At 53.2% G+C, this 21566-nt stretch overlaps 4 protein-coding genes across 9 annotated transcripts in view; 1 reads left to right on the top strand and 3 right to left on the bottom strand.

Moving 5' to 3' along the window:
• Positions 1-308: 308 nt before the first annotated feature.
• LRRC73 (leucine rich repeat containing 73) lies at positions 309-3680 on the bottom strand. Of its 2 annotated transcripts, XM_027958383.3 has the most exons (6): positions 2876-3680; positions 2093-2253; positions 1617-1739; positions 1134-1234; positions 764-986; positions 309-634 (listed from the first exon to the last, which is right to left on the bottom strand). In XM_027958383.3, the coding sequence occupies exons 1-6, from the start codon at positions 3145-3147 to the stop codon at positions 564-566; spliced, it is 951 nt and encodes a 316-aa protein (XP_027814184.1). In that variant the 5' UTR covers positions 3148-3680; the 3' UTR covers positions 309-563. The 2 variants fall into 2 exon arrangements, with proteins under 2 accessions (XP_027814184.1, XP_042093201.1); XM_042237267.2 differs by lacking the exon at positions 1617-1739.
• A 1680-nt stretch (positions 3681-5360) lies between these two features.
• On the bottom strand, positions 5361-9654 carry YIPF3 (Yip1 domain family member 3). Of its 2 annotated transcripts, XM_015102723.4 has the most exons (9): positions 9448-9654; positions 8649-8846; positions 8360-8466; positions 7048-7093; positions 6815-6907; positions 6528-6659; positions 6228-6341; positions 5937-6060; positions 5361-5838 (listed from the first exon to the last, which is right to left on the bottom strand). In XM_015102723.4, exons 1-9 carry the CDS (start codon positions 9526-9528, stop codon positions 5690-5692), a joined length of 1044 nt encoding a protein of 347 aa, XP_014958209.2. In that variant the 5' UTR covers positions 9529-9654; the 3' UTR covers positions 5361-5689. The 2 variants fall into 2 exon arrangements, with proteins under 2 accessions (XP_014958209.2, XP_027814808.1); XM_027959007.3 differs by lacking the exon at positions 5937-6060.
• Positions 9655-9817: 163 nt separating this feature from the next.
• Positions 9818-21357, top strand: POLR1C (RNA polymerase I and III subunit C). 3 transcript variants are annotated; one of them, XM_012100703.5, is made up of 10 exons: positions 9818-9907; positions 10027-10098; positions 14456-14563; positions 14776-14908; positions 15195-15314; positions 15402-15554; positions 15707-15856; positions 15973-16089; positions 16204-16363; positions 17258-21357. In XM_012100703.5, the coding sequence occupies exons 1-9, from the start codon at positions 9839-9841 to the stop codon at positions 16320-16322; spliced, it is 1041 nt and encodes a 346-aa protein (XP_011956093.1). In that variant the 5' UTR covers positions 9818-9838; the 3' UTR covers positions 16323-16363; positions 17258-21357. The 3 variants fall into 3 exon arrangements, with proteins under 3 accessions (XP_011956093.1, XP_042093203.1, XP_004018893.1); XM_042237269.2 differs by having other exon boundaries at positions 16204-16336; XM_004018844.6 differs by having other exon boundaries at positions 16204-17665.
• The window catches only part of XPO5 (exportin 5), a 44465-nt gene continuing 38824 nt past the window's right edge, over positions 15926-21566 (bottom strand). The window contains exons 27-32 of one of the 2 annotated variants that reach the window (XM_012100702.5): positions 20972-21034; positions 20047-20129; positions 19519-19626; positions 19249-19386; positions 18904-19068; positions 15926-18755 (exon numbers count right to left, since the gene is read on the bottom strand). In XM_012100702.5, coding sequence (XP_011956092.1) covers positions 18621-18755; positions 18904-19068; positions 19249-19386; positions 19519-19626; positions 20047-20129; positions 20972-21034 — 692 coding nt within the window. In that variant the 3' untranslated portion in view covers positions 15926-18620. Of the gene's footprint in view, positions 19069-19248; positions 19387-19518; positions 19627-20046; positions 20130-20971; positions 21035-21566 lie in introns of both variants that reach the window. The other variant, XM_060403198.1, reaches the window with a different exon arrangement.

Genomic DNA, 21566 nt, shown 5'->3' on the forward strand with positions numbered 1-21566 from the left:
CAGGCGGGGAGAGAGTATCCCTCAATTAACCTTGGCAGGGCTCCTGAGTCTCCTTGGGGTAGGGTCCAGCCAAGTTTTGGGGGCACTTCACCTCACTTATGGCCCTTACAGGGTCTGTGTAAGGTGTCACCCCCAAAACCCAGGTCCTAGAAGTCAGACCTGAGCCAGACCTGCTTGAGACATTTGGGGCCAGTGGATACTGCCTGGAGCTTGGGCCGGAGGGTAGCACTGCCACCTAGTGATGTCTAGAGGTATTTCCAGTTCCTCCCCTACTGCCGTCCCCCAGTGACCAGAGCCACACACCAGGATAGAGAGTTCATAAAATCTCTTCCGAGCCAGCGGTCTGCAGCCAGGGCTGCCAACAAGTCCAGAAGCATTGCCTTGGGTTCCAGCGCCCCCGAGGATTTTGTTGAGTCACAGCCTCCAGAGCCTCCCACCACACTGCCAGGAGCTGCCAGAGCCCCAGGCACCACCACCCCTCATCCCCAAGCCCCAGGGTCTGACCCTGACATCTGGGGCAAAGGGCTGGAGACACAAATGTAATGATGCGCAGAAACGGAGAGTCACATCTCAGTCTCAGCCAACAGGCTGTCCCCTAGTCCTGATGTCATTAGCACCATCTGAGAGCTGGGATCTGTGGAAGGCGGAGGGGTGTTCAGACCACCAGGCATCCCTCCTCTGGGGACCACAAACAAGTGGCCTAAGTTTCCCACACCCTGTCTCCCTGGTCTCAAGCCTCCAATCAACCTCTGGGGGCTCTTACCACTGGGGCCCGTCCAGGAGCTGCTGCCCCTCTGGTGGGCAGCAGGCTCCCGTGCTCGCTGTCGTTCCTGGGTGTCGCCCGGCCCTCCTGCCACCTCCTCCTCCTCCTCCCCCTCAGAGAGGAGGTCACAAATCTGCTGCTGCAGCTCCGGGCTAATGCTGTTCTCGGCCAACACCAGACTCCGCAGAGCTGTAGGGTAATTTTCTACCATGTCCAGCAGGGTCTGCAGTGGGGAAGGATATGGAAAAGAGTGAATGCAGTTAACGCGGCTCCTCAGGCTCCAAGCTGCCACCCCTTTGGTATGTCCACAGGACGTATGTTGAGGCTAACCTCAATCTCTGGTCCATTCCCCAAAGTGAAGACTTCTCACCTGAGCTGACTGGTTGGTGAGGCCTGTGCCCTCCAAGTCTAGGACCTCTAAGGTGCGGCTGGAGGCCACAGCTACAGCCAGCATCCCTGCCACGTGGTCGCCTGGGGAGACAGCACACACACACTCACCTGTAGTCATTTGCAGGCCTGCTAACTTTCCCACAGCCTCCCCATCACCCTAAACACCTGAGATCCCACCCCAGGCCAGGAAAGGCTGGCAATTGGTAGATGGCCAGGAGGGGAGCATTGTGACTGGCCAGTGAATGGATGAAGCCAGCCAGGCCCCAGGGGTGGTGATGGATGCTCTCATCTAACTGTTGGTCAGCTGGTCCTCCACATCAGTGGCTCCTGTACTTCCACCCACAACCCTCTTTTTCCTTTCCTTCGCCAGTGTAGTGGTTACCATGGCAACCGATGATCCCAGGTTCTTGGAGCTGGGGTGAGGGGCGTGCTGAGAATCAAAAGGGACTTTTGCGAGCCTCACCCAGGGGGTTGTAGTCCAGATTGAGGACGCGGACCTGGGAGCTGTGGGCCACGGCAATGGCGAGGCGGCTCCAGCCCTTAGGGGTGATGCCAGGATTAGCGCTCAGTGTCAGCTCCTTCAGGCCTGGGCAGCATCACAGTGAGAAGCCAGGACGGGGAAGGTCAGGCCCTTTTCCAACCCCTCCCCCACCTGGGGATCTTTGGGGTGTCCCTAGTGACTGAGAGCCACGCCACCCCCTCCACAGAGCTTCAGGGACATTAGAGCCCCATGCCCTTCCTGCCTGCTGTAGCCTGGATTCCCTATGTCTCCATTCCTGCTCAGCTCCAACTCTCCCTCCTTGAAAGGATCTGAAAACCATTCTCACCCACATAGTTAGAGCCCTCTTCTCCGGGCCGGGCCCCCTCCCCTCTGCACTTAGTTTTTTGCTTTTCATTAAGGCCACATCAGCCCTTGCCCTCAGCAGGGCCCTTGCTCACCAGACTTGGCCCCGTCAGGCGGGAGGAGGCCACAGATGAGGTTGATGGCTTCATCACCCAGCATGCAGTCCCCCAGGTCCAGTGCCACAAGGGCAGGGTGGAGGGCCAGGGCTGGATTCAACAAGGCCAGCCCCGCGTCCGTCAGAGGGCTCCCATGCAGACTTGAGGGGTAAGAGCAGAGAGCAAAGGTTACTGCCATCATCAGCCCTGTCTGTAAGGGGGAAGGCGCACCCTCCCTGATGGTGAGCCCTAGAGGTGAGGAGGACATTTGGTCACAGCACATGGGAGAGGCCCTGGGAAGGAAGAAAGTTCTAGATTCTGAAAGAATGCAGTTAAAAGAAGAATGTGGCTTCTTTTGGGGGGCAGGGACTAGGCCCCAGATCAGAACACAGAGAAGGGGTGTGTGGGGATGGTATTTTGGACATAATGTATGGGCAGGGATCTAGTCCTCAGGGGAGGATTCCTTCTCTGGGGACCAAGCAGCTGCCCAGGAGAAGCCACTGGGGTGATCGGGTTGGGAGGTACAAGGACTCTGCCAGGGAGGGGGTGGGTATCCTGTCTCACTTGGGGTGGGGCTGGTGTTCACGGTCTGGAGATAAAGCAGGAGCTTGGAGGGTGTGGTGGAGGTATGGTCAGAGAGGAAAGGTGCGTGAATAAGGGGTGAGAAGGTAGGTCAAGTGCAAAGACAGGTCAAAGGAGGTGTGGGAAGGAACAGGAGGTGGCAAGAGGAGTGAGAGGAAGGGGTGTGGTGCCCAGGACCCCCTTTCGAGAGAGCACACTCACAAGAGGGACTGGATGGAGCGGTTGGTCCGCAGCGCCTCCGCCAGCTGCTTGATGCGGTTGGGACTGGACACGACGCCCAGGTTAAGGTTGAGCTGCGCCAGGGACGTGGCCCCGGCCAGGGCCCGGCAGATTCGGCCGAAGTCGCGGTCGCAGAGACGGCAGCCGCGCAGTGAGAGCAGGCGCACGGCGTTGTCGCGCAGGCCGCGGCAGATGTCCCGCACCTCGGCGCCTGACAGAGGCTCCCCCGAAATCTGGATGGAGCTGGGCAGCATCGTACCCACGGCTGGGCCGCCGGGGCCGGGGCCCGGGCCGCGGCCGAGGTTGGCGGGGCCGCGGGCGGGGTCGGGGCTGGGGTCGGGGCCCGGGCTCGGGTCGCGGACGCAGAGGGGGTAGCGGGGGCGGCAGAGGCGCAGGAGGCGGCGGCGGCGGTGGAGGTGGCGGTGGCGGCGGCGGCGGCGGCGGTGGCGGCGGCGGCGGAGGAGAGGGGCGCCGGGGCCGGCCGGGATTGCGGAGCCGCCGAAGTCGCCGGCCGGGCTGAGACCGCGCGGCGCTGGAGCTGGGACGGACCGTGGGGTCCGTGTCTGGGTGACGGGCCGGGGGGCGCGTTCCGGGGTCGGGAACGCTCCTCGTCCCTCGCGGTTGCGGCGGCGGCTCAGGGACCTCAGCTTAGGACGCACGGGACCAGTTTCCACTCGGAGGCCGCATCTGCTCTCTCCCTTCCTCCAGCCCCGCTCCCCCTACCGCCTCGTAGGGAGAGCCCGAGGCGGCCAGGCCGGCGGGCCGGCAGGCGGGCCGGCAGGCGGGCAGAGGGCGGCGGACTGCAGCCCCGGCTGAAGCTGCTGAGCCGGAGCGGGCGGCGGGTTCCCATGGCAACGGCCGCGTCACCACCGCTCGCCCCGCCCCCTGCCCGGCCTAGGCCACGCGGGCCCGCGAGGTTTGCGCACACCCGGCCTTCAGGTGTGGACGCCCTTCCCCTGGGTGTGGGGCCAGACGACAGGTGGAGAGTAGGTAGCCGGGTGGAAGCCTGGGTCGGGAAGGGGATGGGGAGAGAATAGAGGCACGTCACGTGGAGATGGCGTTTGGGACTATTAGTGTACCGGGTCCTTTTGCTCATTTTTTCGTCGTGCCTTCGCCGGGATCCAAGGCACGCCTCTCTCTCCAAGGCGGGATCCCCGCCGCCTACCGGCTCCGCCATCCAGTTTCGAGGTCCCTAGGGCCCTTTAATCTGCGCCTCGCCCCGCCCGTGCGACGAGAGGCGCCGCGTGCGTGGGGATTCCAGCCGCGTGCCCCTTGCCATGATGGCTGCGGCGCAGCTGCGGCTCCCGGGGTCCCGTCCTGGCTGAGACGGCCCGAGTTGACAGGCCCAGTGGAACCCTCAAAGGGTCCTTGGAGCAGGTGAGCCGCGGGTAGATGCAAGGTGCTGGTGCGGCTCCTTTCCCAGGTGATCAGGGCGCTGCTGATGCCCTGACGTTCTCAGTACCCGTGGAGACTGGAGTAGCCAAAATGAAAGGCGTGCCAGGATAGCCGCCTGGAGTGGTTTTGCGGCCGTGGATGGTGGCTGGAGCTTTCAGTAACGGTACACTGCTTAACACAGGCAGTGCACTTACAACTTGGTCCACTCCCATATGGTCGTATAGGGCAAACCCTAGGCATGTGTTTTTTAGTTCCCTTATTAGAAAGGAGAAATGCTGACCCAGATTTACTAGGGTAATTAATTTTTTAAAAATGAATCATACAAAGTAGTGAAGGGAGGCCAAGGATCCTGTTCCTTCCATTAACCACCCTAAGTAACTCCTTAGGTGGAACAGATTAAACGGCTAGTGGGGGTGGATGTGCTCTCCTACTGGTGGTTATTGCTTTTAAGAGAAAAGACTGAGAATTGAAGAAAGCTTTGTTGCTCTGGCCCCATATAACCAGGGCAAAGCCAACTTTGACTTCAGATGTGAACTCTCACAGGAAGATTATCCTTACACAATGACCCAGGTGCCAAATGACCTTGTTATGACATGGGGTTGCATCTGGAAAGTTGTGTCCAATTGTCACTGCTCCATAGGCATCCCAAGAGTGACACGGAGGCCAGAGTCAAGCTGGGTGCACTGTTCCATCAGATTCCTGGCTCTTGAGCTAAGGCCTCCGTGATGCTGCACGGATTCTCATTCCCTCTGCCTTGGGGACAGGCAGTCTTCAACGCAGTCCGGTGTAGTCTGGACTGCCCCACTCTAGTATTAGTATTTTTGGCTATGCCACTGGCGGGTGGAATCTCAGTTCCCTGACCAGGGACTGAACCCAGGCCCCCTGCAGTGGAAGTGCAGAGTCTTAACCACTGGTCTGCCAGGGGAAGTCCCTGGGCTGTCTGACTTTCCTTCTGCTTGCACAGGGGTATACTTCAGGGAGGAACATGTGACATGACCACCACTGACAGAATAGGGAAGTGCGCAGGAAGAGGGGTGGCAGGGAGGACCACTAGAATGGGTAGCTGCAGGCACAGACTTCAATCAGTATTTTAATTACCAAGTCTATATTTAGCAAGACAATGTGGGAGAGATAAAGAGGAAGGAAGGGGTAGGTGGTGAGAGGGCCTCCGAGGAGCTGACCCACTTTCTGCACTGGCTGCAGAGCCCTGCAGTCCTGGCCAGGAGTTCCTGGCCTTGTGCCCCCAGAAGCCCGACAGGCATCGAGGCAATACTTAAGTGGCAACAGCTCTGTGGCAGCTGTAGACCCCATCAAAGAGACACACGTCATCAGTACTGTCCTCTAATCTTCCTCTGCTTCACCGCTGGGGGAAAAGGGGCCGGCCAGGGATTTCAGGTGGGGTCAGTGTGACTGCAGGGTCACGGCGACAGCCCTGGCTGTGGCGTTGAGCACGGTGGTGGGAAGCCTGGCAGCAGGGAGTGCAGCGGGGATGTCTCTGGGGACCCTCTGTATGGGCGGGATGTTGGGGCCCTCCAGCGTGTCCAGGATCCCTGAAAGGAGGAGGATGCAAAGTGAGTGAGGGTTGGCAGGGTCCTGCCCTGGGCAGCTGTCCTTCCCCTCCCCACAGCCAGGCCCTCCTGACACTCACCCTCTACCACCTTGTGGTAGGCAAAATGCAGATAGAGTAGGAAGAGCATGTGCAGGGTAGCCAGGGTGCCACAGAGGAGCAGCCGCTGTGTGGGGCCCACGGTTCGTGACACCAACACTGCCACCTTGGGCAACAGGAAGAGAGCTCAGAGGCCTGCTCCAAGCGAGTGGTGTGAGGAAGGCACTCTTACCCAGAGCAAAAACTCTTTGTGGGATTGGACTTGAGCTTTGAGCTGTTTTCCCCACTCCCTGGTAGGGCAGCCCACCCCTAGAAACCTGCTGCCCAGCTTACCATGCGCAGGGTGGACAACCCACCCACCAGCAGCCAGAAGAGGTAGAAGAGGGCATGGAGGTGGACGTTATAGGTGACGAACAGGACGATGCAGTGTCCGAAGAGGCCGTAGCCCTAGGAAGGAGGAGGGTGGAGAGGAAAGTCGCTCAGACTGAGCTGGCCTCATGGGGACCTTGGAAAATGAATGGTCCACTGGCCAGCTCACCCCATTCCAGACCCTGGGGCTCTAAGACAGGTGCAGACCAGAGCCTGGTTACTCCTTTAGATCACACTTGCCCACCACTGTGCTGGATTCCTTACCAGCAGTGCCAGCATCTGGAGCATGGTGATCTGTGCGTTGCACAGATAGGCGAGGAAGTAAATGAAGGACGAGACGCCTAGCCAGTAGCCGAAGCAGGTGCCAATGGCTGTGCCCATCAGGGTGCCCTCCCGCTGTGGGGTGAAAGCTCTAATTAGTTCTGTGAGGCCTCTGGTCTCAGTCTCACCCAGGGCCTCCTCCCTCAGGGCCTGCTTCTATCCACCATGTCTCTGTGGGCAGCTTTCAACTCATTTCAGTCACCCCCCGCAAAGTCCTCTGTCCTGCTTACGATAATGGTGTCAGATGTCTTCATCCCATGGAGGAGGATGGCCACCAGCGTGAAGACAAGCATGAGAGGTCCATAGAGCTCACCTGCGATTTTCTGTCAATATACCAACTCATTCAGGCTGGGGGGTACAATGGCTCTTCTGTTGATGTCTTCCTGGGCTTTGCCTGGTGGCTCCACCCCCTGCCCCAGTTCCTCCCCCCGCTCTTCCAGACATGCTACGCTCCCCTACTCACCTGGGGGAAGCTGACCATCTTGATAGGGATCATGGATTCCAGGAGCCTGGGAGGGGAGAGGGGAGAGGAGAGCAGATGAGAGCAGAGGCAGCACCAGGCCCTGAGGTTCTGGAAAGCCTGAATCTTCCTCATCTCACTAACTGAAGAGAACATGCCGGTTGTTAAGGAAGAAGAGGGTACTAAAGACAGACGAGCGAGGAAATCACTACACTGCCCCTGAAAATGCTTTCAGGAAGAACAGCCCTGACGCTGTGCCAACTGACGCAGCAGTGACACGGGGAATCCAAAGAGACCCCTGGGCCTTTGGGAGGGCTTGACCGTTTACCTATGTGACCGGTTCCCCTTTAAAAGACATGCAAACCTCAGCAGAGATGCAAAGATAAACCCCTGGGAAATGTTTAGAAGGAAAGTTGTCACTTGCGAGAACCAGGATGCCCCCAGCCTCTTTCTACTTATCATCCCTCCAGATACCACACTGAGCATTTTCTTGAGAAATATATTTGAAGTGGTATTAAAATTCCAGGCAAGACAAACAGAAGTACCCAAAACTTCCCCACTTCTTAAGTGAGTAGCTCCTAGTAGTACCTTAGATCCTGACTGGATTTTACTTCTGAGAAAGCGCCCTGTCCAACCCTCCAGCCAACCCTGGGTCAGGGGTCCCTCCTGGGTGTGTCCCTTCATGGCAAATGAGTGCTTGAGGGCTGCCCTTGAGTTAGGCATCCCATCTTACATCTAAGGTTCCCAGACACAACTACTACAGCGCCTGATGCACAGCCAAAGTTAGTAAATACTTGCTAAGTGGTAGTGGGTATTTGATAAGCACTAGTTGAATTAAAGGATGAACAAAGAACCAAGCCAAGATTAAATCCAGTTCTTGAAGTCATTCAACAACTATGTACTGATATTCAGATTCAGAGGCTGTTCTGGTCCTGAGAATTTAAAAGTAAACAAAACAGAGCCTGCTTCTGAGGAAGTCTTTGGAAAGAGAGACCCAGGAATAAGGAAGTACAGCACTGCTGACATGTTACCTGGGAGAAGTGCAGAGAGCCCTGCTGGAGCACGAGGAAAGGACAAACCGGGTAGGGGGAGCAAAGGAAGTGACATTTGAGCCAAGCTTTGAGGGAAGATGAACAGTTTATTAGATGGAGAAGAGGAGGAAGGCAGTGTGTTATCACTACGCCCTGTTCTATGACAAGAGGAATGGTGTGGCTGGGTCATAACAAGGCGAGTCTAAGGGTTTGATGTCCGGTTGTAGTTTGGATGAAGGACTGGGTGTTAGGAGGGCAGTTTCTGTCAGGAGGAGGAGCCTCACCTGCTTCGCACCTGGGCTGGCTCCACATCAAAGTAGGGTCTCAGGATGTCGATGTTGGCATACAAGCTGAAGGCTCTGGAGGCTTGTCTCTTCCCTGCCTGCCACATCTATAGCAAGGAAGATGGGTGGGGTGAAAGGGTGCTGTCAAACTCTTGGCTCTATGTTACTTATTTTTTATCTGATTTCAAAATGGTGTGAACTGGACAACCTGGGGTGGACTTCACCAACTCCAGAACCAGAGGTCTCCTCGGTATACTTTTCCACCTGTCAGGGAGCCAACTGTGCTTACCTGATCAGCCACCTGCCGGCTCAGCTGTCCCTTAAAGCCCTTCATCCCCAGGAACTCCCCATCCTCTTCTTCAGCAGCAGCTGCATCAGCATCCACTTCTTCCTCACGCAGGCGCTGATGCAGCTCACCCATGTCCTCGAAGCTGGAGCCTGAGGTATCATCCATGTTCTCCATGTCAATCACTGCTGAGCCCCCACCCTGTGAAGACAACAGACCCTAGAGTGCAGGACCTTTCTGCTTCGTCCAGTTGAGTCCTTCTCCGTTCACCACAAGGTTTGGGGCTAGGGGACTTGAAATCGCCACAGATGACGCCACTCTCTTCTCCTCATTTGGTCTCAGAACCCCTGCTTGTTTGGTGCTCTGTTCTAGTCTGGGGAACCTAGTCCCTGTCTTCCATACACGGCTTTTTCCTACCTTCCCTACCAAGGCCCCAAAGGGCTGCAAAGTGCCCATTTCCTTCATCTCTCCCAACCCCAAAACAAGGCTATGCGCACCAAGTGTGGTTTTGGCTAGTGAATCCCATCCACCCCCAAGCCCACTCCCGCCATGCCTGTCTCCGACTGACTTTCCTAAACTTGTGGAAAGCAAGAGCAATTGGGCCCAGATACCTAAGGCCCCTGGCTGGAGTACCAGTCTGGAGCTTTAAGACCAGCACTAGCCCCACTGCCTTTCTTGTGCACGAAGACTCAAAAGAAGATAAAAAGTGTTGCAAATGGACCAGACTTCCAGGCTCTGAGGGAGAGTTCAGGGCGGCTGCCGGCCCAGGGGCTGCGGGCAGCCGGAGCCGTGGGGCCATTACCTGGATGTTTTCTTCGAACCCTCCCCATTCCGGGCCGGTCCCGTTTCGGGCGCCGCCAGCCGGCGCCGCCGGAGTTGCCATGTCCCTCGAGGGCTCCCGTCGCTGAAGCCCGTGCTTGTCCCGCGCGCGGAGGAGGAGTGGGAGAGATGCGGGCCTGAGAAAGGGACAGGTCTAGGGACAAGAAAGAAAGGTACTATGGGTCGGAATGCAAAAAAAGGAGAAACCCGGATGTTTGGCTCAAACCAACTTCCGGTAGCTGGGGACGTGGACGGAGGCAAGGCACAGTCTCGCGATATTTAAGATTCTAGGAGGTGCGTTGCTACAGAAACGGAGGCGGACGACTAGTGCGCACGCATCAGTTAGGTACTCTGGTCACGTGGAGGAGTTGAAGATGGCGGCGGCCCAGGCTGTGGAGGAAATGAGGACCCGCGTGGTTCTAGGGGAGTTTGGGGTTCGCAATGTAAGTCTTGTGGCCTTCAGCTCGGGAGCAGAGTGAATCAGGGATGAGTTGGCGTCAGAGTGGGGACGGGCTTGGCCTCGCTGCCCCTTCGCAGACATTCTCGTCTCTCTTTGCTCTAGGTTCATACCACTGACTTTCCCGGTAACTATTGCGGCTACGATGATGCCTGGGACCAGGACCGCTTTGAGAAGGTAGGTGGAGCTGGAACTGTGGGATCGGACTTTGTGATATGAGCAACCTGTGCCTTAGAAGCTGTCCTTGTAATTTCCAAGGCGCAGCAGAAAAGGGCAGCTTGCAGCAAGGGGCAGAGGGCGGTAGCTGGAAGCGGGGTTGTAGCTTCCCCCACCGGTAGTCCTAACTACGACCACAGGAGCCAGCAGTTAGGGCTAGAGTCCCTAGTCCTTGTCTGCCTAGTCAAGAACGAATTCAGGCGAGGAGGCAGAAGGTACAGAGTAAAGTACGAAGTTGATTGAAAAGAGAAGTACATGTAGAAAGGCACACGGGCAGGACCCTCCCATGGGATGCACACTCACCTCTTAGCCAAGATGGATCTGGAAGTGAAGGCTTCTGGGAAGAGCAAGACTCGTTATGGCCTGAATTATCCTCTGACTTTTGACCCCAAGTAGCCTTTCTGCACTTGTGATGTATCTTCCTTATCCTAAAAAGGGGGAAGCGGAGATCCCTTAATCCTTACTCAGACGAGGGATTTCGCCTTGCTTTGTTCTTGCTATAATTATTTCTTCAAGATATTTACTAGAGACAAAGACTGTTGACTCTGTTTCTGTTCTCTCTTCGTTTCTGGAGGGCAAACAGGAGGCTGATAGGAAATTCCTCAGCTGGAGCCCGTCTGTCTCCTGCCATACTTGTGATGTGGGACATGCTAAAGTAAAGGTCCAGGTTCTTATTCTACCTGTCCAAAGTGCAAAAAAATGTCACACAGAGAAACTGAGGTGTAGAGAGAACAAAGAAGCAATTTATTAAGGAGAAGGGAAAGCAGGCACTCACAGAAGAATACGAGTGTCCACACGAGTGAGGAGACCACCTGAGGGTCTTTCTAGCCCCACTCCATTATTTTAATTCCTTGAATGGGTGCAGGTTTCTTTGTTGTTGTTCTTCAGTTGCTCAGTTGGGTCTGACTTTGTGACCCCAGGGAATGCAGCACGACAAGCTTCCCTGTCGTTCAGTATCTCCTGGAGTTTGCTCAAACTCATGTCCATTGAGTCAGTGATACCATCCAACCATCTCATCCTCTGTCACCCACTTCTCCTCTTGCCCTCAATCTTTCCCAGCATCACTCGTTTGCAGTGAGTCAGCTCTTGGCATTGCGTGGCCAAAGTATTGGAGCTTCAGCTTCAGCCTCAGTCCTTCAATGAATGTTCAGGGTTTATTTCTTCTAGGATTGACTGGTTTGATCATTTGATCTTCCTTGTTGTCTAAGGAACTCTCAAGAGTCTTCTCCAGCACCACAATTCGAAGGCATCAATTCTTTGGCACTCAGCTTTCTCTCACATCCATGCACGGCTACTGGAAAAACCATAGCTGTGACTATATGGACCTTTGTCAGCAAAGTGATGTCTCTGCTTTTTAATGTGCTGTCTAGCTTTGTCATAGCTTTTCTTCCAAGGAGCAAGTGTCTTTCAAGGCTGCAGTCACCGTCTGCAGTAACTTTGGAGCCCAAGAAAATGAAGTCTGTCACTGTTACCATTTTTTCCCCGTTTGTCTGTCATGAAATGATGGTTCAGATGCCATGATCTTAGTTTTTTGAATGTTGAGTTTTAAGCCAGCTTTTTCACTCTTCTCTTTCACTTTCATCAAGAGGCTGTTTAGTTCCTCTTCGGTTTCTGCCGTTAGGATCGTGTCACCTACGTATCTGAGGTTATTGATATTTCTCCCAGCAATCTTGACTGCAGCTTGTGCTTCATCTAGTACTCTGCATATAAGTTAAATAAGCAGGGTGACAATACACAGCCTTGACGTCCTCCTTCCCCAATTTTGAACCAGTCCATTGTTCCATCTCCAGTTCTGACTGTTGCTTCTGGATCTGCATACAGGTTTTTCAGGAGGCAGGCAATGTGGTCTGGTATTCTCATCTCTTTAATTTTCCACAGTTGTGATCCACACAGTCAAAGGCTTTAGCTTACTCATTGAAGCAGAAGTAAATGTTTTTCTGGACTTCTCTTGCTTTTTCTATGATCCAGAGGATGTTGGCAATTTGGCCTCTAGTTCCTCTGCCTTTTCTAAATCCAGCTTGAACATCTGGAAGTTCTTGGTTCACATACCATTGAAGCCTAGCTTGGGGAATTTTGAGCATAATTTTGCTGGCATGTGAAACGACTGCAGTTGTGCAGTAGTTTGGACATTGTTTGGCATTGCCTTTCTTTGGGATTGGAATGAAAACTGACCTTTTCCAGTCTTGTGGTCACTGCTTAGTTTTTCCAAATTTGCTGGCATATTGAGTGCTGTACTTTAACAGCATCATCTTTTAGGCTTTTAAATAGTTCAACTGGAATTCCATCACCTCCACTAGCCTTGCTCATAGTAATGCTTCTTAAGGCCCACTTGACTTATTTGATTAGGGACGGTCTATTTATTATTGGGAGGATGGGTGGTTATAACAGCTTCTCTTGTGCATCTGTCTCCTAAAGCCACCACACTAAGAGCTTTCCCCCCTTTAATTTTCCCTTGGAGTGAAACACCAGGTTGTATAGAACCTTTATTGCGCATGCTTGGCCAAGCTCTGTTGGGTTACTAGTCAGGGTTTCCGATATAGGTGTCACAAAGTTTAATCAAGGTTTAATTCCTATTCCTGATGCCACTTCTCCATGCTTCATCTCATTCAGTGCAAAACAAGGAGAGGTGGCTTTGCCTTTTGCCTAATGTCTGTGTATGATGAGGCCAACATAAACAAATGACTCCAGTGTAATGTGGCAAAGGCAGCTGAAAGTAAAAAAAGATGATGGCGGTAGGGTGGAGGTCGGGATTTTTTTGGGGGGTATCCCACACAGACACTTAATCCAGAATGGGAATGGGGAGCAGAGGTATGGAAGATTTCCTGAAGGAGGTGACATCTAAGTTCGGCCTTGAACAAGGAGCAGAGGCTGAGGAGTGTGTAAGCAGCTCAGTGGTAGGCAAGATTGAAGTGCATTTTAGGCACCAGAGGTGATAGGGAGCTCTGGAAGAGTTCTTAAGCAAGTAGGATCATATCTGCAAGCTTAGAGGTAGAGGATTTGAGGCTTGTCCTGTGGGGTGTGCACAGTTTGTGACAGTTGCATAGGGAAGTTGAGGCTGAAGGCAGAAATGAAGAGTGTGATGATGAAATAGAGCACAGGGGAGACGAAAGGTAAATTTGGCGGTTGCTTGGATATGGGCTGTAGGGGGGAGTGTAAAATTACTGCTCTGATGGGTGGTGGTCATTTAGCGATAAGAAATCAGTCTGGGGAAGGGGACTGTTGGGGCATTCAGTTTCCTGTGAGTGAAGTCCAGCAAACTGATTTTATATATATATATGAGTTGTTCATACAGATTATCGCTGAAATCATGAGCAGGGTTGAGGTCACCCTGCTGCTACTGCTAAGTCACTTCAGTCATGTCTGACTCTGTGTGACCAAATAGACGGTAGCCCACCAGGCTCCTCCGTCCCTGGGATTCTCAAGGCAAGAACACTGGAGTGGGTTGCCGTTTCCTTCTCCAGTGCATGGAAGTGAAGTCGCTCAGTCGAGATGGACTCTTCGAGACCCCGTGGACTGCAGCCCACCAGGCTCCGTCCATGGGATTTTCTAGGCAAGAGTACTGGAGTGCGGTGCCATTGCCTTCTCTGTGAGGTCACGCTGGAGAGAGACAAAAACTTGGGAAACAGTAACATTTATATAGTAGGTAGAAGACTGTGGATTTAGAAGGATTGATCAGACCAGGAGGAGGAGATTGATGCTCTGAAATCAAGGCAGCCGAGTTTGGAAACAGGCTTCTCTCAACAGTCCCAGGTGTAGCAGAGGTGTATAGTAAGATAAAAGTTGAGCAGTGTCAACTGGGTGAGCAGTATGTGAGCCTGTTCTTAGTAACATAGCCTCTGTGAATGTGGCTGGAAGCCATATTGCAGAAGGTTTTTTTACTTTTTGAGGAATTTGTAAGAAAATTTCATTTCTGGTTGTGCTTGGTCTTTAATGGGCCGGGCTTTCTCTAGGTGCAGTGAGTGGCTTCTTACTGCGGGGCCTGCTTCCTGTGGGGCATGGGCTCCTGTGGTGCTGGCTCAGTAGTTGTGGTTCATGGGCTTAGTTGCTCCATGGTGCGTGGGATATTCCTGGACCAGGAGTCGAACCCGTGTCCCTCCTGCATTAACCACTGGACCACCAGGAAAGTCCCTGCAGAGGGTTTTAAATGAATGGAAGATAAAAATGAAGGCTTTTCCAAAATCAAATGAAGGATTGGGGGAGAAAGTAAGGTCTAATGAGGGACATCTGGGCAAAGGGAGGTTTTTGAGGGGAATGTCAGGTGGGGAGGTATTGCATATACAGAAACAGGCTTCATTTAGTGTCTCTCCTATCCCTTTAGAATTTCCGTGTGGATGTGGTACACATGGATGAAAACTCATTGGAGTTTGACATGGTGGGAATCGACGCAGCCATTGCCAATGCGTTTCGGCGCATTCTGTTAGCTGAGGTATCGGTGGGCACGGTGGCAAAGGTGGGGTTGTGGGGGGGACCTCACTTGGGGAATTGTCTCAAGTGGTGTTCTTGCAGTGTTGCCGAGCATTCCTCCTGCTCATTCTTTGTAAACTTTTCATTAAGTCTCCTAGAGTGAGGTCTCGGTCTCCCTGTATCTGGACACGGGGGAGTTGCTGGGGGCACTGCAGGGTCTCTCTCCTTGGGCAGGTGCCGACCATGGCTGTGGAGAAGGTCCTGGTGTACAACAACACGTCCATCGTCCAGGATGAGATCCTCGCCCACCGCCTGGGCCTCATCCCCATTCATGCCGACCCCCGTCTTTTTGAATATCGGAACCAAGGTGAGGGTTTGAGAAAATGACATTTTGGGAAAAGGGGGGCCGTCCTCCTCTGAAAGGGGTTCTGGAATCAGACTGCCTGTGTTCGAATCCTCTATTATTTACCTTGGGACCCTGGGCCCATGACCCATCTTGGGGTGCATCTGTGCTCTTCTCTGTGAGAACACTTACCCTCGCCCTTCCTGTGTTTGCCAAGAGAATGAGAGAAATGTGCCAGGCGGGCGGCGTGGTGCCTGGTGCTGATGTCTCCGTCAGTGCTGTGAGCGCCCCACCTTCCCCCTTTGTGCAGGAGACGAAGGCGGCACAGAGATCGACACCCTGCAGTTCCGGCTGCAGGTCAGGTGCACGCGGAACCCCCACGCTGCTAAAGACTCCTCTGACCCCAATGAGCTCTATGTTAACCACAGAGGTGCGCGCCGGGGGCTGTGGGGGGAGGGGAGCTCATTCCCTGGTGGGCGCATTTCAGGGACTTGGGTGTGATGTGCTCCCCCCGCAGTGTACACCAGGCACATGACGTGGGTACCCCTGGGGAACCAGGCCGACCTCTTCCCAGAGGGCGCCATCCGCCCAGTGCACGACGACATCCTCATTGCGCAGCTGCGGCCTGGCCAGGAGATTGACCTGCTCATGCACTGCGTCAAGGGCATCGGTGAGACCTTTTGACTACACTGTCAGTGAGACATGACAGGAACTCAGCTGAGATACTCCCAACAGGCAGAAAGCCACTGGCCCTTCATTCAGTAGCTTAGGGAATGTGAAGAAGGGTCTCCTCCCAGGCTCTGAGTGCCCTCTTTCCTCCAGGCAAAGATCATGCCAAGTTTTCACCTGTGGCAACAGCCAGTTACAGGCTCCTGCCAGATATCACCCTGCTGGAGCCTGTGGAAGGGGAGGCGGCAGAAGAGCTGAGCCGTTGCTTCTCACCTGGTGTTATTGAGGTGCAGGAAATCCAAGGTATGGGATTTGGGATGGTGTGTAAGCCCGGCCCTAAAGCATATTTCCTTTGAAGATAGCAGAGAAAAATTCAAGTTGTGGGCTCATGTATTTATAATATGGTTTGTTTTCATTAGGTAAAAAGGTGGCCAGAGTTGCCAATCCCCGGCTAGATACCTTTAGCAGGGAAGTCTTCCGGAATGAGAAGCTAAAGAAGGTTGTACGGCTTGCGCGTGTTCGAGACCATTATATTTGTGAGTTTCAAGTTGAGGGTGGGACGGTGGTGGTTTTTTGATGCCACAGTTTGCTGGAGGTCAGACGTGGAATCTAGCAGTATGTGTTAAGGCGCGTTTCTCTCTGGTCCCCAGTTTCTGTTGAGTCCACAGGGGTGTTGCCACCAGATGTGCTGGTGAGTGAAGCCATCAAGGTGCTAATGGGGAAGTGTCAGCGGTTCCTGGACGAACTGGATGCGGTTCAGATGGACTAAGGCTACGCTGGATGGTATGGCCAGGATCGGATATTCCTGAGGCAAGCTGAAGACTTCAGGTTCTGCCCTGCCCCCGCAGTACTGCTACTGGGACCCCAGAGAGACTAGGGGGCCTGGGTTTTCTGGGGACAATTCCAGCTTTATTTTCAGTCAATACATTTTGTTAAATGTGCCACAAAATGTGACTTTTATGCCTTTGTAAGGCCTTGGTGTAAATAAATTCACATCCAGACAAAAATCCCTTTCTTGGAGACCATTTCTTCAGTTTCCATCCAGAAACACGGGGCCCCACCTCACGAGATTTGGCATTATTTAGCAGTTAGGAATTTTGAGCTCAGACATGACTGCAGGTTCTGGGCTAAGTACCTCTGAAGCCCCAAGAGAATGCCAAATGGGGGCACAAGCAGACCGCAGGAAAACAGCGTGTGCTGCTCACCTATTTCCTGGATACGAGGACGTTCCTGAGAGAAGAGGGTGTTCCATGGCAGTCGAGTCACAGGGCCATCAAGACACAGGCAGGAAGAACAGTGCTCTTTGGACAGCCCCTCTGGGTTAGGTCCAGCGGCCACCAGTGGCAACACTTGAGAGGATGCAAGGACTACCTGGCCTACATGTCATGGAGAGAAATCCCCTGGCTGGCATGCTATCTTAGTTCAAAGGGAGGGCCTGGTGGAGCAGGTCTCCTAGGCAGTTCCTCCTGTCCAGCCCCGTTGGCAAGATGCTTGTGAGGAACAGCGACCCTGGAGTGTGTCACTGGTTTGAAAAAGGCAGATGGGGCCCTTTCTGTATGAAACTGAGATTTTTACTGACATGCAGATGTGCTTCAGTTAAATGTTTCTACAAAAAGGTTATATAAACAATAGAAAACTTCTAGCATGAAGTCACTGGATGTTAAAAATATTACAACACAATAAATACAACTATACCCTCCACAGCCCCACCAGAGAAGAGCAGGCAGCTGATAAATCTGGAGGGAAACATGCGGAGATGGCCTTCACAGTGGACAGGAAGCCCAAAGCACCACCCAGGAAGAGGGGACGGATCCAGCCTGTGCCACAGAGGGTGCTACGTGGACTCCCAAGTCTTTTCCAGCTTCACCTCTTCCTGCCCCCACCTGACCTGGGGCCATACCAGCTAAGAGCTGCAGCTTTAGTCCATGCACTCTCTCTGGCTCTCACTGAAAAGCCTGGTCAGTGGATTGGACTGATGCCAGGCCTCTGTGGGGAGCACATGAACACTGTGGAGTTTAACTTAATTCCCACACCCATGTCCCCTCTGCTTGTAGGGCCATCCAGTGATGTCTAGAAGAGACTGGAGACTCACAATATAGGCTCTGATGGGAAGGCATGTTTTTTTCTTCTGCAAATGGCCCATGAGGGAAGTGACCAGGACCCAAAAAAGACCATGAGATTTTTGAAGGCACCTGGACTCAGCTAGTCCTAGGAGAGGAGACCAGTGGCTAGCTGCTTGTCACAGATATAGCCTAGTTGGTCTGGATTTATCCTTGAATGCCAGTGACATCACATGACACTAGATAGGGTACTGTGGCTCTTGTGTCTGAGTGGACTCTGGGGGCTGGGGAAACAACACTGAGGATTCGTGGTGGGACAAAATATGTGAGCTCTAAGGGGTGTTAGAGCACTACAGACCCTGGCCCAGCCCTGGCCCCTGAAGGGATGGATGTTTGATACTGTACCCAGAGCTTATCAGTGGCTCATACCACGGATCTCCTCAGGCGACCAGATTCTTGCTCAAAGTGGGAACTGGCCAGATTCAGTTCAGCACCTGACCCAGATACGCCCCTGGAGAATGGGGAAGGTTCTTGTCAGCCCGGCAGCAAGGGGGCTCAGTGGAACTCGCAACAACCCAGGAGAAACTCTGGCACAAGTAGTTCAGGGCTGAGCCCTTGCCGCAAGCCTGGCTGGTCACAGCATTGGGTGTAGCGCCCCTAGTTACCACTCTGCACAGGTGTATGGCTGCCTGGGCACAGGAGGGCTTGGGGAGAAGGGCCGCTCTGCTCTAGCTTTTCTCTCTGGGAAAAGGCAAAACTCCAGAGGATGGGACATACCTGGGAAATCTAGACAGAATGGTGTAAGCCCTGACTCCCTCTCTTGATACTTGAGCACAATGACTTCCAGCCCTAAACAGGGCTCGCTCTCTCCAGCTCCAGCCCTGGATCTCTCTCCAGGCTGACGACGGTGGAAAGTGAGGTGGCAGTGGAGAGGGGCCTAGAGATCAGCTACACAGGGGAAGAAGAGATGACAATAAAGGTCGAGGAAGGATGCGCAACAGCTTGATTTAGGGTTCAAAGATGGTGGCTAGGCCACCCTCCTCATCCAGCGCATCTGTCTCTGGCATTGGCTTTGGTTTTTTGAAAAGTGAGGGAAGATTCTTAATGTGAACTTCTTTCCGGAATTGCTCGCCCAGGGGTTTCTGTGGAAGACAAAGAGAAAGAACTAACGCTGGGGCTTGAGTAGTGGGTTACTTTAAGGATTATCTTACCGTAATGCGCATGACCACAGCTGGTTTCTGAGGCGACTGCAGAGGTGGTTGGGAGCACTAAAGAAAACGTGAGACCTACCCCAATGCACCCAGCAATGAGGCGCTTGAATTGGTCCTTCCGGCGCTTGTCAGCCACTTTCTGCAGAGAGGGGTTCAATAGCTTGCAGTCAAACTGGTCCAGACAGTCCTTCTGAATTTCTGGAATCTGCTCCATCACAGCTCTTATCTCCAGGTACCTGGGCCGCTGAGAAGTAGGGATAAACCCACTCAATGGCATGGGTCTGGGCCCTGCCACACCCACATCGCAGAGGCAGCACTAGCAACTTGGCAACTGCCTGCATTGAATTATTAAGGCCCCAGTGACTGGAAGCGGCCTGTGAGGGATCAACTGCAGCCATCCTGCCTGAAGGCTTTCTCCACTCACCAGTGCCTCATATATCTGGAAGGCCAGGTGGACCAGGGAAGCCATGCAGCCGTCGTGCTGCCCATGTGTCTGTAAGCCCTTCAGCACGCTGGTGAACAGCCATGTAACAGCATCTGCGAGCAGTGTCCCTGACAGCACCTGGGGAGACAGCTGTGCTCAGGGTGAAGGGGGACTCTCTGAAGGCCCCAGCACCCGGGTTCGTCCGACTGATTCAATCCCCATGACCCCAGCGTTTCATTGGAGGTGAGGAGGAGGGATGAGGAACCATACTTGTTTGAGGAGAGGCCAGCAGAGCTGTGTGGTCGTCCTCTGGCAGGACAGAGTGTCCTTCCAGGCCAGGGAGTTGAAGGCCGTAATTAACAGCGCTGTACAAACATCCTAAGGGAAAGGAATGAAGGAACACAATGAGAACTCAAGCACAGTGTTCTCTGTTATGCATCAGGAGCTAGGGTTTCAATAGGTAAGCAGGAAAATGGTAAAAGCAGCTACTGAAAAGATGGGAGTTTGTTTCTGCTATGTCTATCAGGCCATCAAAAACAGGAACCAATCAGTATAGAAAAGAAAACCTGTGCAGGAAGGAGACCGCACCCAGGCTCGGGGAAGCTGAACACGGGCCTGGTGGCGACGTGCCTGGGTGTTTATCTGAGCCTTGACCCACGCCAGCGTGGCAACACCGGGGCCTTGTGCCTTTCCCATGTGAAGGAATAAATACCCTCCTGGTGGTACCAGAAAGTGAGTAGAGTGGATGCGGGCTCCCCAGCAGGGCAAGGAGAGAACCTCAACTGCCCCTCCACCCACCTCATGCTTCATCAGGCATTTCCCCAGGTCTGTAAGCTCCGCCATGGCCGAGGGGGCTACCTCTGTGGCCATCATCTCTTCATCTGTAAGTAGAGAGCAGAATGTGAAGGTTCATCCTTTCAGAACAGAGGCTGTCCTTTCTGACAAAAGCCTGGATTAAAGCGGAGTGAGGATCCTGGGCTGACAGGTGGTTCTAGGTACTGGGACATCCCCTTAAGCGCATGAGAGGGTGTAGAAGCCCTGGCCCACGGCAGATCTAGGGATACACCTAACTGTACACTTGCAAAACAATTTTTTCGGGACAGTTACTTAAAAAGCCACAAATGCTGAGGCTCTTTTATCACTGAACCAGTATTTGAGCACCCACTGTAGCAGACACTGAGTTACTTACTGGGGATATAACAGAAATAGGACAAAATCCCTTTCTTGTTCAGAGTTAAGTTCTAGTGAAGGAGAGAAGTAATTGACAAACTATAAGTAAAACATGATGTCAGGTAGTGATCAGTGCTGGTAAGACAGAGCAGAGGAGGAGACCAGAGGCTGGCGCTGCTGTTTTTGATGAGACAGACATAAAAGACACCCCTCAGAAGTGACATCTGAGCAGAGACCTGAATCAAAGCAACAATATCCTGGGATGGTCCAGCATATAGCTGGGAGAACAATCATTCTGGATAGATTGATCCAGAATCTGGATAGAGAGATCACCAAGTGCAGAGGCTGTTGGTGCTCTTGGTGCAGAGGCTCTTGGAGAATACAGCAAGGGGGCCAGTATGGGGGAAAGCTACATGTATGTGTACAAAGACTCTTCCACACCAGCCTGCTAGGGACATGCTTTCCATGGGAACTGACCTGGTTACAGAAGCAACAGTATTTAGGAGTAGGAGCTTAAAGGCTGACCTCCAAGGGCTGCAACAGCCTCACTTACCATCTCCATCTGCAGGGGGAGCAGTAGTGTGGTCAGCACCTTTCTTTGAAACACAGCACACAGCTAAAGCAAGAAAGCAGAGTTACTGGGCTGATTATCACCAGACAATAGCCATCTCAGGCCAGTGGATCCCAAACTGTCTCTGGGCAGGCGAGGACGGGGGAAGGTAGAGGACCGTCCAGGCACAAAGTCGGCTTCACCAACAGAAACCGAAGCATTTAACCAGACCGTGTTCTGGTCCCTCTTCAAGTTCAAGCAACTGGAGGGAAATTACAGAATGACCTAAGAGTAACTGACTGGGAGTAGAGGTCTCACAGGTTTAATTGGTCTACTTTGGATGTCAAACAAATGAACTAATCAAAAAATAAAAAAGAAATATAACCACCTGCATGTCCAAGAATTAAAAGTTTATCCATTTGACAAAGCTAGGAAGTCACTCCTACCATTAATCCAAATTCCTCCTGCCATTTGAACCATTTCTTCACATACTGGCCTTTGTATGAACAATGCCAATTCAGTTCACAATTCATAACGTGTCTTTAAGTTGACTTAAGGGCTACCTAGTTTCTATTTAGTTCATTATTTCTTATCAGTC

This window comes from Ovis aries, chromosome 20, assembly GCF_016772045.2.
Source record: "Ovis aries strain OAR_USU_Benz2616 breed Rambouillet chromosome 20, ARS-UI_Ramb_v3.0, whole genome shotgun sequence".
In the NCBI taxonomy this organism is placed as follows: Eukaryota; Metazoa; Chordata; class Mammalia; order Artiodactyla; family Bovidae; genus Ovis; species Ovis aries.

Excerpts from the sequence above, each read along its gene's own strand:
- LRRC73 (XM_027958383.3), bottom strand. The coding sequence starts at position 3,147 with ATGCTGCCCAGCTCCATCCAGATTTCGGGGGAGCCTCTGTCAGGCGCC. Across the intron at positions 2,254-2,875 it reads CGCTCCATCCAGTCCCTCTT|TCTGCATGGGAGCCCTCTGA; the intron begins GTGAGTGTGCTC and ends TTACCCCTCAAG. Across the intron at positions 1,740-2,092 it reads GCCTGACGGGGCCAAGTCTG|GCCTGAAGGAGCTGACACTG; the intron begins GTGAGCAAGGGC and ends GATGCTGCCCAG.
- YIPF3 (XM_015102723.4), bottom strand. The coding sequence starts at position 9,528 with ATGGCAACTCCGGCGGCGCCGGCTGGCGGCGCCCGAAACGGGACCGGC. Across the intron at positions 6,908-7,047 it reads AGATGGTCAGCTTCCCCCAG|AAAATCGCAGGTGAGCTCTA; the intron begins GTGAGTAGGGGA and ends GTATATTGACAG. Across the intron at positions 6,660-6,814 it reads AGACATCTGACACCATTATC|CGGGAGGGCACCCTGATGGG; the intron begins GTAAGCAGGACA and ends TTCACCCCACAG.
- POLR1C (XM_012100703.5), top strand. The coding sequence starts at position 9,839 with ATGGCGGCGGCCCAGGCTGTGGAGGAAATGAGGACCCGCGTGGTTCTA. Across the intron at positions 15,555-15,706 it reads GCACTGCGTCAAGGGCATCG|GCAAAGATCATGCCAAGTTT; the intron begins GTGAGACCTTTT and ends TCTTTCCTCCAG. Across the intron at positions 16,090-16,203 it reads TGTTCGAGACCATTATATTT|TTTCTGTTGAGTCCACAGGG; the intron begins GTGAGTTTCAAG and ends TCTGGTCCCCAG.